This window comes from Branchiostoma lanceolatum, chromosome 6, assembly GCF_035083965.1.
Source record: "Branchiostoma lanceolatum isolate klBraLanc5 chromosome 6, klBraLanc5.hap2, whole genome shotgun sequence".
NCBI classification, from domain to species: domain Eukaryota; kingdom Metazoa; phylum Chordata; class Leptocardii; order Amphioxiformes; family Branchiostomatidae; genus Branchiostoma; species Branchiostoma lanceolatum.
The window spans coordinates 4,469,960-4,482,862 of NC_089727.1; the positions used below are offsets into that span (position 1 = coordinate 4,469,960).

A 12,903-nucleotide genomic window follows, 5' to 3' on the forward strand; every position below is an offset into this window, starting at 1 on the left:
CGTAAGCAAGGTCCTGGCTATCCTTCCATTTGCTGTATCCAATAACTGTTTACGAATTAGGCCACACTGATTTGATTATATGGATGACATCTCAAAATTGATGCAAAAAAATGCTGCCATTATTTTAACATCTAAGTGAAAAGTGATGTGCATACAGATGTCATAAACATAATTAAGTCAGTGTGCCACGAAGCATGCACATTCACACCATTTAGTTATACATGTAAAAGGAAAAATAAGGCAATCCAAACGAAATCACAGACCATAGTGTATTCTTTATTTGGTTCTCTGGGCTGTCCTTACAGCAACTGACTTGGTCATTGATAAAAAAAAAAACATGTAGTGTTTTAGTTACATATTTCCTTGTGTCTAACACTTGTATTGTAGTCTTGTTTATTGACTGACTTAAACCACTCCAACTAGACCTCCTTGCCAATGTTTTTGGTCCAGTCATGAGGCTTCCACTGCTCGGCGAATTTCAGAACCTTTTTTCGCTGGTCCTCAAAGCTCTCCTTGGGCGGCTTACGGAAGAACCTGGGCTCCAGGTCCAGCATCCCACCCAAGATTTCCTAGAAGACAAAAACAGGCAAATATATATCACTGATGTTATACATTTTGTACATGAAAAAAACAGCACATTCAATCCATAGACTTTCTGCAACTTATGATCTACTGCTCACCGTCATATGTTCTATCTGCATAATGTCACATCACAGAAGCAGTGGTTTGCTCATTTCTTAACAAAAAAGGTAAAAACTTGAGCTGATCAGTTGAAAATTTGGGTAAGTCCAGTTTTTGTGTTGGAAATTGCAGTTCAACTTTGATACAGGATTATAAAATCATATTAAACCGTCCTTTGAAATTGAAAAGATAAAGAGATGACCAACTCCCTACCCTGCCAAAGTAGTGGGGGAAGATCTGTTCATCTTCAATCACATGGGCAAAACCACTCTGCATACCGAAGTCTACACTGAAGTAGGGCAGGCCCTTGGGTACCTGAAACAGAAATAATTTACATGTAATCTATTGGAATGCAATATTCCAAGATCAATTAGCAAGAGGTACCTCTGAGTCATTAGTCTGGATAGAGCTTGCAGTTTGGCAGGCTATTCAAAACAATGCAGCTGCATTTTTTATTGAAGAATTTTCGAAATGACTAATTTTTCCAGAGGAGTTGACATGAACATTGAGTTTTTTCTCCTCAGATAAAAAGCAATATTGGACTACATGTTTTTGTGTATCTCTGACCAATGAGCTGAAGTATATGACAGAGACATGTAACATGAATGTAACTGAACAACTCACTGCTTTCCTGACGTCTCGTCCTTTCAGGTCAATCAGTCGCTTGTTCTGCGCCCACTCCACATCTGCCTCCATAATGGCTTTCTGTTCAACAAGAATGAAAAAAAACACAACTTCAAGCTTGGAATGATGCTGACAAAGCATATTAAAGCGGAACTGAGCTGTTGTTACATTTGTCGCAAGTCCAAGACAATGGAATAGGGTAGGTTTATTTGCATAGCGACTATGCTACAGGGAAAGGCAGAGGGCATACGGCCACAGGGGAATCCCCGTCAATCATAGACCAGTGACCTGAAGGAGTATTGGGACAATCAACAAACTAACCGGCCAGGCTGGCAGAAGACCACTTTTTTTAAACACTATGCTGCACCTATGGGTAACGACTAGCTAAGGGACTGATTATGATGATGAACCTTGAAGTAGATAGGCGCCATGTCCCCCAGCTCCCTCGGCAGTGGAACACACTCGATGGCCGTGTGGCGGAACTGGTTCAGCCTCATGGCAGTCTCCATGAACACACAGTCCTGGTCATCATCTGCTTGGAACATCTGAACCAGGCATCGACGGAATGCCTGCAGGGGAAAATGGTGGAAGATAAACATTAGTCCTTCTGAAAAAAGCTAGCCCTGACAGCTAGATTATGCTTATATTATCAATTGAATACACATGTATGTAAATTTGAATACACATGTATGTAAATTTTTGTTTGGGGCTAATAACAAGGCAGTCATGTATGCTTTATTCAGAGAAAGCAAAATGACTTTAAAAAAAGAAGCTAACAAACTAACAAGGAAGGCATTGGTCTCAGTTTGCCATCAAGGCAAAAAAAGGGACTACAACACTAGTTTAACTTCTCTCTTATCGATTACAGATTGAGAATCTAGATCTAAACGCTTAGAAGCCCACACTAACTCAAGGTATTTACGGTCCTTGTCCTAGTTGTTGTACAGTCCATGCTGTCCTACCTGTAATACTGTTCACACTAACTCAAGGACATTACTGTCAATGTCCCAGCTGCCGTATAGTCCCAGCTGTCCTACCTGTAATACTGTTCACACTAACTCAAGGTATCTACGGTCCTTGTCCTAGCTGTTGTACAGTCCAAGCTGTCCTACCTGTACTTCTGCCCACACCTCCTCGTCCATGGTGGTGCCAGAGTTGACATGCTGCATGGGCACCAGCAGACAGTGGCCCTCTGTCAGCGACTTCAGGCTCGGCAGGGTCAGGTACACCTGTGCATTAAAAGTGTAAAGGTACCATCAGTTGGTTAACACTACCCAGTATGTACAATTTAATTTCTTCAATGGGAGTAGAGCAGTTATGAAGATCTTTGAATCCTTCTGCCTCTTTCGACTCTGATTTAACCATCTTCCCTGGTATCAAGATGTTATTGACCCCCGCCCTTTCATTTGGAAAAACACACGTTTCCAACATGTTAACACTTCATCTACAAAAGTATAATTCAGATATATAGTGTTTTCTACTTGTATCTATAGACCATGTTTTACTGTTTGTACTTTCTTTCCAATAGCAATGATGAGGTGCAATAAAAGTGTAAGGTTACTTTGGTCTTTGCCATCTAAAATCTTAAATGGGAGGATATCCCAGAAGAAAGTGGGAGGACCAAGTCTTTGACACACTAAGAGGGCTAAGCAAGGGGCTAAGGGTCACCAGAGCCAACTGGAGGTCCTGTGTTGAAGATACATCCTGGAGAGAGATGTTTACAGCCACCATGCATCAGCAGATGATGAATGCAGATGATTGATTGATTGATTGAATGAATGAATGAATGGTACAATGGAAGTTATGAAGATCTTTGGATCCTTTTTCCTCTTTCAGCTACAATTCAATGTTATTGACCTCCACTCTTTCATTTGGAAAAAAAATTCTTAAATACCTTTGTAACGACTAAGAAAGCATAATTCAAAGTTAGTTATTTGTATTCATCTTAAGCTAAGAGAGAGTCATTATAAAGGGACAGTCAGTATCCACAAGGCCAATGTTTAATTGCTTGTACCTTCTTCCCAATGGCAATGATGAGGTGCTTGGGGACTTCTGGGTTCTCGAAGCAGAAGCGACACTTGTCCAGTCTGGAGGCCTGGCGCCTGTGTTCCGCCATGGCGACCTGGCGCTCCCGCTCCTCTGCCTTCTTCGTCGTTCCCTTGTTGGCCACTGATGACTCAAACATGTCGTCCAGAGTGAAGTCTGGTTTTCCTGAGAACTGGACAGGTGACAACAGAATGTTCAGGACAGCATATGATGAACACTTCTACTGTCCGGTAGGCAGTTAACCACAATGACTACACCAGGCATTACTCAAAAGACAACAACATTTCTGTGTTTTTACAACGATAACATTGAGAGATTGTGACTGATTGACAGACAAAATTACTGAAAAGCATGGCCCCGTAATTTCCTTCCTCATTTGTTTTTTGTGACTATCCAGGATCACTGATCAAGTCTCAGACTTTCCAGTTCCACAAAGTGACTAAGTTTATTTTCAACACTCTGTAACAGCATTAAGTGTAAGAACCTTACCTTGGTATCCATCCTGACATACAGTACATGGCATTGTTTTTTCTCAAAGACAACAATGAGCAATCGTGACTAATTGACAGACAAAACTACTGGAAAAAATGGCACCATTAGAATCCCTTTCTCATTTGTTTTTGTGACTTTCCAGGATCACAGTCTCTTCTTTGTGTGGACTTCTCTGTTCCACAAAGTTCATTGAACAACTGTAGGAACCTTACCTTAGCAGCCATCCTGGCGTACATAGCATTCTGGTCAGCAGCCGTGGTCCTACGCTCCTGCTGGGCCATGGACGTCAGGTCATGCTGGTCATCATCCTCAAAGTACCGCTGCCGTGTACCAGACTTGTCATGGGTCTCGATCTATCACAAGGATAAAGGTGGTGAGGGATAAGGTACACATACATGTGGATAGTTGTGAGCCACTGATTTTGTGTACACGTGTACTACCGTAGAGTTTTGTAGCCTATTTTCGTCATTGATGACTTTGTAAAACCTAGTCATTGCTCTTTAAAGCAAGTTACAGAAAAAAATATATTGTTGAACGGTGAATGGCTTAGATTCTACTGGCCAGAAAAACAAGCATAATACAATGTAGATGCAGCGGTCGGGGTTGTTTTTTGAGCACCTTTGGCTGTGTTTCATATGTTTTCCTGCGAGTTGGGTACCTGAAAATAGCCGACAAATATGCTCAAAACAAGCCCAACTGCTACATGTACATCTGCTTGGAAATTTAAACAAACATTTCATGGGGCTTACTAGATTATGTACATACTTGGACTGGTGATTACAATAATGCTTGTGTAGAGTATCAAACTTTATCAATGTCTCACCTTCTTAGTCTTCCTCCTCCTGCCCTTGCCTGATGAGTCCTGTACCTCCGGTAGAGGCCAGCTGCGACCGGTGTTGTCCGTCCTCGTTAGGATGACCTCTTCCTCCTCACCCCTCCGAACACTGGGCCTCCCTTGTTGTCTGCTTGGGACCTGCAACATCAACATCAAAGTGTTAGTTACATTGATGAAGGTTAGACACAACACAAAAGCTACTCAAATAAACAAGTCCTAAACCAACAGGGAATAAAACTGATTGTATTTTCAGTAAAATCTTAAATTGCAACAGAATTACAGACATATCATGAGCAAATCCTGAAGTAAGCATGCACAAAGAAGGGACATTCTTCTGCTATATGAGTTGTGACACCCGTAAACTTAGGAATCATACAGACCTTGGGTTGAGCTTCCTTAGCCTCCCTGGCATTTTCCAGCTGCATCTTGATCTTGGCTGCCAGCTCCTCATTCCCCATCAGTTCTGCCTTCACAAGTTTGGCCCCCAAACTGTTCATCTCTTCCTCAGACAGAATCCTCGCAGGAGGGGAGGGGGACCTGTCCATACCTGGGGGTGCCTCATCTTCAGAATCAGATGAACTGTCACTGGAACCGGACTCTGGCTCTCTGGCCTTCTCAGGCTGCTGCAGTTCCTTCTTCTTCCAGGAGGGGGCACTAGTACTAGTACTACTACTACTACCACCAGCTCTTGGCATGCTTGGGGCACTTGTAGTCGGTCTCTCTGTAGCTGAAGCTGCCTTGGACTCTGTAGAAGTGGCACTATCCTCACCAGGTTTCTTAAAAGCTTTCTTTTTCCATCCAGGTACTTCTTCATCCCTGTCCTTTCTCTCAGGTGATGCCCTCTTAGACCAGGTGGAAAATGAGGATGTGTCCTTCTGATCTTCTGTTGGTTTCTTAAACAGTCCAGAAAACTTTGAACTGCTATAATGACTTGAGCGTTTCTCTCTGTATGTGTCTCTATCATGTCTTCTATTGTCCCTGCTGTCCCTATCTTCTCTATTTCTACTTTGCTCACCATCTTGTCTTCTGGGCTCCCTTCTAGTGTAGTTATCTCGGTCCCTGTTGTAGTCTTTGTGAGAGTGTGTTTTTCTGTCTTTTTCTGGAGACCTTCTTCTTTCCCCATCTTTCTCATGTGATCTTTCCTTCTCCTGTCTATCATATCTGAAAAAAACAATAAGGACTTTATAAAGTTTGTACCTTGCATTATTTTAGAATAGTTGACAATGACAACATAACCTTGCGATACACAAAAATGATTTGGGTGATGTATAGTAAAATAATTTCCTAAATTTGAAGAAGATACCTGTGCCTGTCTCCATGACCTCCCCTGTCTGCTGATGCAGGCTTTCTCCACCACTCCCTGTCTGAGGATGACCTCTGACCCTTGTCCCTCTCACCATCCTGAGATGACCTCTGCTCTCTTTCCTTCTCTTCTGCCTCTGCCAACATCTGCTGGAACTTCTCAAGGGACTGAAAGATGCAAGATTGTTGGGTTTAGTATGCAGAGCCAGCAGGAATAGAAGAAATCCTCTGTCATAACAGTCTATTTTCATTGATGATTGATCTCAAACTGCATGGAACACTAATGCAACCAACCTCTTACAGCAGCTAGGAAGGTTTCTACAATTGCACAAAAAGCCAATGTGTATGTATAGAAGTCATCAAGTTATACTTAAAGAATGATAGGTGCTAGCTCACCCCCCATCTATGCTCTACAATCTCTTCCAATGACCTTCCTTCTTCCTCTGCCTGTTCCTTGGCCCTCTTGTACTGCCTCCTCATCCAGTCTGCACCAACTGTGAAGGAAACACAATTATCTTTCACTGCAAAAAAGGGACTCTGGTATGACAGTTAAAAGCACCAGCTACAAAGACAGACAGACAAACACACAGAACATGCCTAGGGTATGTTCTATCTATGCCACATTTTTTTAATTGCAAAATATCAAACAAGATAATACAAAGTGTTGCCAAACTCAATCAATTTGCTAATGCATGTATCAGCGACTCCACAGAACAGATGTACAATTAAGAACATAAAGACATGTAGATCAGAATGGGAGCATCCATTTTTACCACAGTCAAGTTCTCTCAACAAGCCCTCAATTTCTTACTCTTTGCATCATTCTTTGCCCCCTACCTGTGCGTTTGGGAGCATCCTTCAGCTTACTGCTTGGTGCCTCCTCTGGTAGACCAGTCCCTCCATCTCTCCAGTAGGGGTTCAGTTCTCTGGCATGCTGTCCAGGCTGGGGGGAAAGGTAAAAAAACACTTGAACAAATCCAGTATGTCATCTTCAATACATTGATATCAAATATTTAGGCAAATAACAGCAAAATCATAAATGTTATATCAGGTAGATGTAATATTAACACTTGTATGCATATGTAAATATGAAGTACTGACTGCATCCAGTGACAGGGACTTGTTTTTCTCCTTCTCTTTCTCTCTCTCATCCTTCCTTTGCTGCTTTATCTCCTTTTGTGATACCGTGGGAACCAGGTCAAAGGATGCCATCATCCAGTCATCTCTCTGGAACGAATAACAACATGTTTTCATGTGGCTCTAGGAAAAGACAAAAATCCCCAACCCATGGCTAAAAAAAGGCAGCTATCTATTAGCTTCTTACAGAAAAAGTTGAAATAAAAATTGGAAACTTGAGTGAGTAATATAGGATTATGTAGTGAATATATGGAAATATATGGCATTGTAGTGAGGATGATGTCTGTTACCTTGGCTGGTTCCTCCACTGCCATTGTCTGTGTCTCTGCCTGCCCTGGTACTAAGGGTGCCGGAGCTGGCCTCAACGCGCTGTCAGCAGAATGAGATGCTGAGGAGCTTTCCACCCACTGCATCTCACCATCAGACGCCTTGTTTGGAAAAACAACATGACAGTGAAATAATCAAGCTGGTGTGTTGCACCGAAGAGCAGTTATACTGGCTATATAGAATAGATACAGAACTACAATGTTCATCTCAAGCGAATAAAAAAATCATGAAACATTTAAAGTTCACTAACTTTCTACTGACACTGTGTTACATTTACTAGTACTTGTCTTCTTTTCAATGCAAATGACACCATCTACAGATCTAGACTATAGACTTAAATCATCATCATCATCATCGTTTGGCACTTAAGGTCAAAATGGACTGGAAAAGTGGTTGTCTCTATAAATTACATCAAAATTATTCCCCCATGCTCAAACACGTACTGTCTAAGCAATCCTCTTTTTGACATACCTCAGACCCACTACTTGATTCATTCCGCTTCCTTTTCTTCTCCTTCTTGTGCTTTTTGTGCTTCTTTTTCTCTTTCTTGTGTTTCTTGGGTTTCAGACTCTCCTCCTAGAAGATGCACATGGACAAGTATGGTTATAAACACATTATGACCTACAAAAGCTCTGTGGTCACAAATGTTGTCAGGTGGTTGCACTACAATACACAAAAGTTAACATTACATAAGTCTTTGCCTTACCTCTGTAGCCAATCGCTCATTGACAGCTGGTAGCATCCAGACATCTTCCCCGGTCCTTTTCTTCCTCTCCTTCCTTCTCTCCTCTTTTTCATGCTTCTCTTTTGCCTTAGATGAAAAATTGGGAATAGGAATATGATAAGAGAAAAAGTATAACAAGATGATCTGGCATATCATATTTTCAGGTGGGACAAGCCCTTCAGATAGCTAAATGAAGTGCTGAATACTAGATACTGTCGGATCTGTAACCATTTTAGGTCCCTATCTCTCTCCAATTTTAAGTACGGGACGGCAACGACGCACCTACTTTTCCAGCGATTTACAACCAAATCGAAACACACAGCCCCCCTCCCCATGGCCATGTAAACAACCCCCACAACAAGTTAACCGAGGCATTAAAATGGCTTCTCAGTACACGTCGTACACCTTTAAGCCTTCACCTCTCACCTTTGCTAGTAGCTGCTCTCTAGCCTGCCGTTTGATCGCCTTTTCCGACTCGTAAACACGAGAATGCTTGAAGTTCACCAAATCTCCATGTTCCGCCATCGCAAACTATATGGAACATCTCACTTTCAGACGTCAGGTTATCATGTATTTTAATGATATGAATATGATGTGCCTTTGTACATTTTAACACATTATTATACATAGATTATGTCTTTAAGATATATATTTAAGGGATTAGAACCAATATAGCTCACTGTTCCTGTTTTTCATAGTATCCGTTTTATAGCACCTTCCTTGGTACCCCTTTTGAATAATGTAGTACTCCAAATAATCGGGCCTGACGAATTTTGCGACAGCTGTTGAGATTTTACGACAGATTTTTACCTCAAACCAGGCTGGTCCTATGCGAAGATTTCGACGAGGAGTGGAGTGACAACCAACGAAGAAAATGTTTAAAAAGTACGTATTTTCTCCGGCTTTGATACTTAAAATCCATTCTATGAATAGTATAGGCCATGTAGATACAGCTCTTACTCGCGAATACGCCTGTAAAATCAAATAATCTGCTGCTTGTCGATCAGCATGCCGCACTGTGCTGTGAAAACTTGCATGTGCACTGCTGATTTTCTGCATGCATATGGGATCATATGGCCCTATGGATTGGAAGTTGCTATAATTTGTCAGGATGATCCTGTGAACAGTAGAAAAATTGCACAGTTGATAGGGTGATCCTGTCAGCAGTAGAGAAAACTTTGACTGCTCACAGGACCATCCTGGCAACAGTGGAAAAATTATACTGTTGATCCTGTCAATAGTGCGAATTTTTCCACTGGTGACAGGATCATCCTGTCAATAGCCGCAAATTTTGTATGGCCGAGGCTATTGGCAGGATAAAGAAGAGTTGTTTTAACACCATTGACAGGATGTTGGCACTACTGTGTATTGACAAGATATTTGATTTTTTATTATTTATTAGGCTATTGACAAGACATTAATTCATGTCAATACCAATGTGAAGCTCATGTCAATAAGAATGTTTTGGCATTATTGACAGGATACTAGTCAGTATGTCAACTTGACATTGTCAAGTAAATCCTTGATAATCTCTAAATAATGCTGGACTTTATTATTATTATGTATGCTAGCACTATTTAGTATGCATCATTTGCACAGAATTCAAAGCAATGTTTACAGATCCATAAGATGCTCTCAGTCTAATCACTCCAATCTCTGAACGTGACAGGTTTGAGGAGAAGGAGAGCGTGACAGGAGTGACGCAGCTGAAGTCGTCAGCTCAGCGGGGAATCCGAGCCAAGCTGCTGGACGAGTACGGTCACTGTGAGGACTACCTCAACCAGATAGTACCCAAGAAGGAGGCCATGAAAATAGTCAAGTGGTGAGAGGGAGAATAAGTGTACATATCACTGTAAATGCAGAAATTTGTGCGGTGGTTTTATGTTTGCTGCAAAAACCACAGAGGAAATGCTTGTTCTGTCTTCTGCCTGCCTATCCCTTTGTTTCAACCACAAACCTAAATTCACCACAAGTACTTCATTTTCTTCCTACTGCAAAATCAAATCCCTACAAACTTACATGTAAATGCACTTACAGTAAGTTAGTTGTAGTAAATATAAAGTTATTGATGGAAAAGATGGTAATTTGAGGTCTGTATTCCTTTACATCATTGCTAATGGCTAAATCTGAATAGAAGTGTTTCAGTCATCCCAAGTTGGCAAAGATCAGTGCCTTTTGGTTACTTCTTCCTGGAGTGCTGAGGATTGAACATTTTGGCATCAGCTTTTGTCACTGAAATTTAACCCTGTTCTGTTTTGTCCATGATGATTTCTCCTGCAGTCATGACCATGTAGAGATCATCGCCATAGGAAATGAGCTGCTGTTCTTCAGACAGAGGGATGGTCCCTTCATGCCCACACTAAGACTACTACACAAATGTGAGTCGCTCATCTTTTCTATGGGATTTTATTTTTCATTTGTTAGCTAGCAGCAAAAGCTTCTGACTCTCCTTCCAAATTAACATAAGGGACCAGCAAGATGTGGCCAGGTGGTCCTTATGCTGAAGTGGGAACATCCAGTTGTTAATCGAATGGGACTGGCTGTTGAAACTTCAAATGGCATATCCTGTTCTTAGTATGGCATCTCAATAATGTTTAGAATAAAATCAATCGGTTTCAAGTTTGGACGTGTCCATGTGTTAGTCCTCTTTCCTCACACATGTTTGACTTCTCATACTTTTTGGTTACAAGAATATTCATCAATCAGTGACTTAGAAAAGGTAACAAGATACGCACCTCCAAATTTTCAATGTCTACTGTACATCTTGATCACGGAATGACCTAGTCTCGCGAGAACACGAGACTAGGACGAGACTTGTGAAGATCGTATCTCGTTACCTTTTCTAAGTCACTGATTGATGAATATTCTTGTAACTGTTGCTAAATGTGACTGATGAATCTCTTCAAAGATATTTATACTATTTGACTGTTAATGTGTCCATGTTGTCCTCCCCACCAGACCCAATCCTGCTGTCCCACCAGCAGGTGGATAAGGGTGCCATCAGGTTTGTGTTGAGCGGAGCAAACATCATGTGTCCTGGTCTCACCTCACCGGGGGGGAAGATGGCTCCTGCAGACAAGGAAACTGTAGTTGTATCCTTCTGTGTAGATGGATCATCTGTCTGTTACCTCCATGAAAAATGGAGTTATTGTTTTTCTTTGTGTGTGTGTGTGCGCGAGAGAGTGTGTGTGTGCGTGTGTGTGTTTACAGATATTTGTGGTCAGCATAACTTAAGAACCTCTGGATGGATTGTGATTATAGTTGTTCTACTTGTCCCCTTACTTTTCCACAACTCAATATATGTACAGCACAACAGAGCGCAAGTCAACACAATGCCATATAGCCCAATACAGTTCACAGCACACAAAACACAACTCTACAGAGTTGATAGGTCCTCTGTATATAGATACTTTTTTTTATATTTTTAAAAGTATACAATGTACTTAACTTCATAAAGATTTACATAGTTTAAAAACTGTTTTGCTTTTGACCAAGGAACATTGCCTTAACAGTGCTTGAAGGCAATAATGGCAGAGGGAAAGGAGCATGCACTGGCAGTAGGGATTCTGAAGATGTCAACAGCAGACATGTATGTATGGTCAGAACCAAGTACAATGCACTGCAGTGCAATACCTATGCCACAGTAAATCTTTCTTTCACTGGTGCCTAAATGCACCAAAGCTCATTTTGCAAAAGTGTGAAATTTTGAGTACACTGATGATAAAGTATTGAAGAAATGAGAAGAGTTGCATCAACTTTAATTAGAATTTTGCTCATAACTTGCTCTTGAAATGTCTTGCAAACCTACAAGTAAGGGTAACTACAAAATGTAGGATGCTGTTGTTTTTCTTCTCATGCTAACAACCTTTCTCTTGTGTTTTTTTTACAGAGCATCCATAAACAAGGGAGTTGGGGTTGAGAATGTCCACTACCTAAATGATGGGCTGTGGCACTTTAAGACTGTAAAATAGCACTGTATGACTTGTGACTTTGGTTTTACATGTATCTGTAATATCTCTGTGAAATTCTGCTGTCTGTTGAACCTATTGCATCCAAAACACACCAGCACGTGTGTATAATAACTACTGAGAGCTATGCTTCATGAAGTGACATAAAGAATATAAAATTGAGTTGAATTTGTTCGAGTCCTGTACACTTTTTGGTCTGCATCTTTTTTCATGGTGCAAGCAAACTTCTGCTTTCAAGAAGAAATCAGTTTGAATAGCATATTCTAACCCTATGATTTACCATTAAAATTTTGTTTTGATGATGCAACCATCTTAATACAATGATAGGTCACTTTCAGTGTATGTAAATGAATTATTTGTTAGCAAAAATGAGTCTTAACTCCATTGCAAAACATATCATTTGACTTCATGTGACCATACATGTTTCCATTTACTGTAAATGCAGAAATGTTCACGGTGGTTTTATGTTCCTGTTTTTCGCGGTAAGCTCTTCAGCGTGAACTTAAAACAACCGCGAAACTTTTTGCCCACCTGTAGTGTAACTATTGACTGTAGCGCTACTATGGTTTCAAACGCGAACTTAAAACCACCGCGAACACTCAATATTCTCCCTACCGCGCAATTAAAACCACGCGAACTTAAATGCATTTACAGTATTCCTACTCCTAACTTTGTTGTCACACTCAGTACATGAATACAGATATCCATCTCTATGGCTTCATATTTGCAACACTATAGAAAACCATATCATGAAAACATGACGTGGT

The 12,903-nt window shown here is 41.0% G+C and overlaps 2 protein-coding genes across 2 annotated transcripts; one reads left to right on the forward strand and one right to left on the reverse strand.

Annotated features, from left to right (window-relative positions):
- Nucleotides 1–255: 255 nt before the first annotated feature.
- On the reverse strand, nt 256–8,726 carry LOC136436215 (CWF19-like protein 2). The gene is made up of 17 exons (XM_066430001.1): nt 8,595–8,726; nt 8,151–8,255; nt 7,916–8,020; nt 7,408–7,545; nt 7,082–7,207; nt 6,818–6,923; nt 6,377–6,474; nt 5,982–6,148; nt 5,059–5,839; nt 4,667–4,816; nt 4,056–4,196; nt 3,320–3,523; nt 2,418–2,534; nt 1,716–1,874; nt 1,306–1,386; nt 895–996; nt 256–569 (listed from the first exon to the last, which is right to left on the reverse strand). The coding sequence occupies exons 1-17, from the start codon at nt 8,691–8,693 to the stop codon at nt 420–422; spliced, it is 2,829 nt and encodes a 942-aa protein (XP_066286098.1). The 5' UTR covers nt 8,694–8,726; the 3' UTR covers nt 256–419.
- A 217-nt stretch (nt 8,727–8,943) lies between these two features.
- LOC136436217 (malignant T-cell-amplified sequence 1-like) lies at nt 8,944–12,304 on the forward strand. Its single transcript, XM_066430006.1, has 6 exons — nt 8,944–9,053; nt 9,838–9,990; nt 10,449–10,546; nt 11,127–11,260; nt 11,690–11,757; nt 12,058–12,304. Exons 1-6 carry the CDS (start codon nt 9,043–9,045, stop codon nt 12,137–12,139), a joined length of 546 nt encoding a protein of 181 aa, XP_066286103.1. The 5' UTR covers nt 8,944–9,042; the 3' UTR covers nt 12,140–12,304.
- The last annotated feature ends 599 nt before the right edge of the window (nt 12,305–12,903 follow it).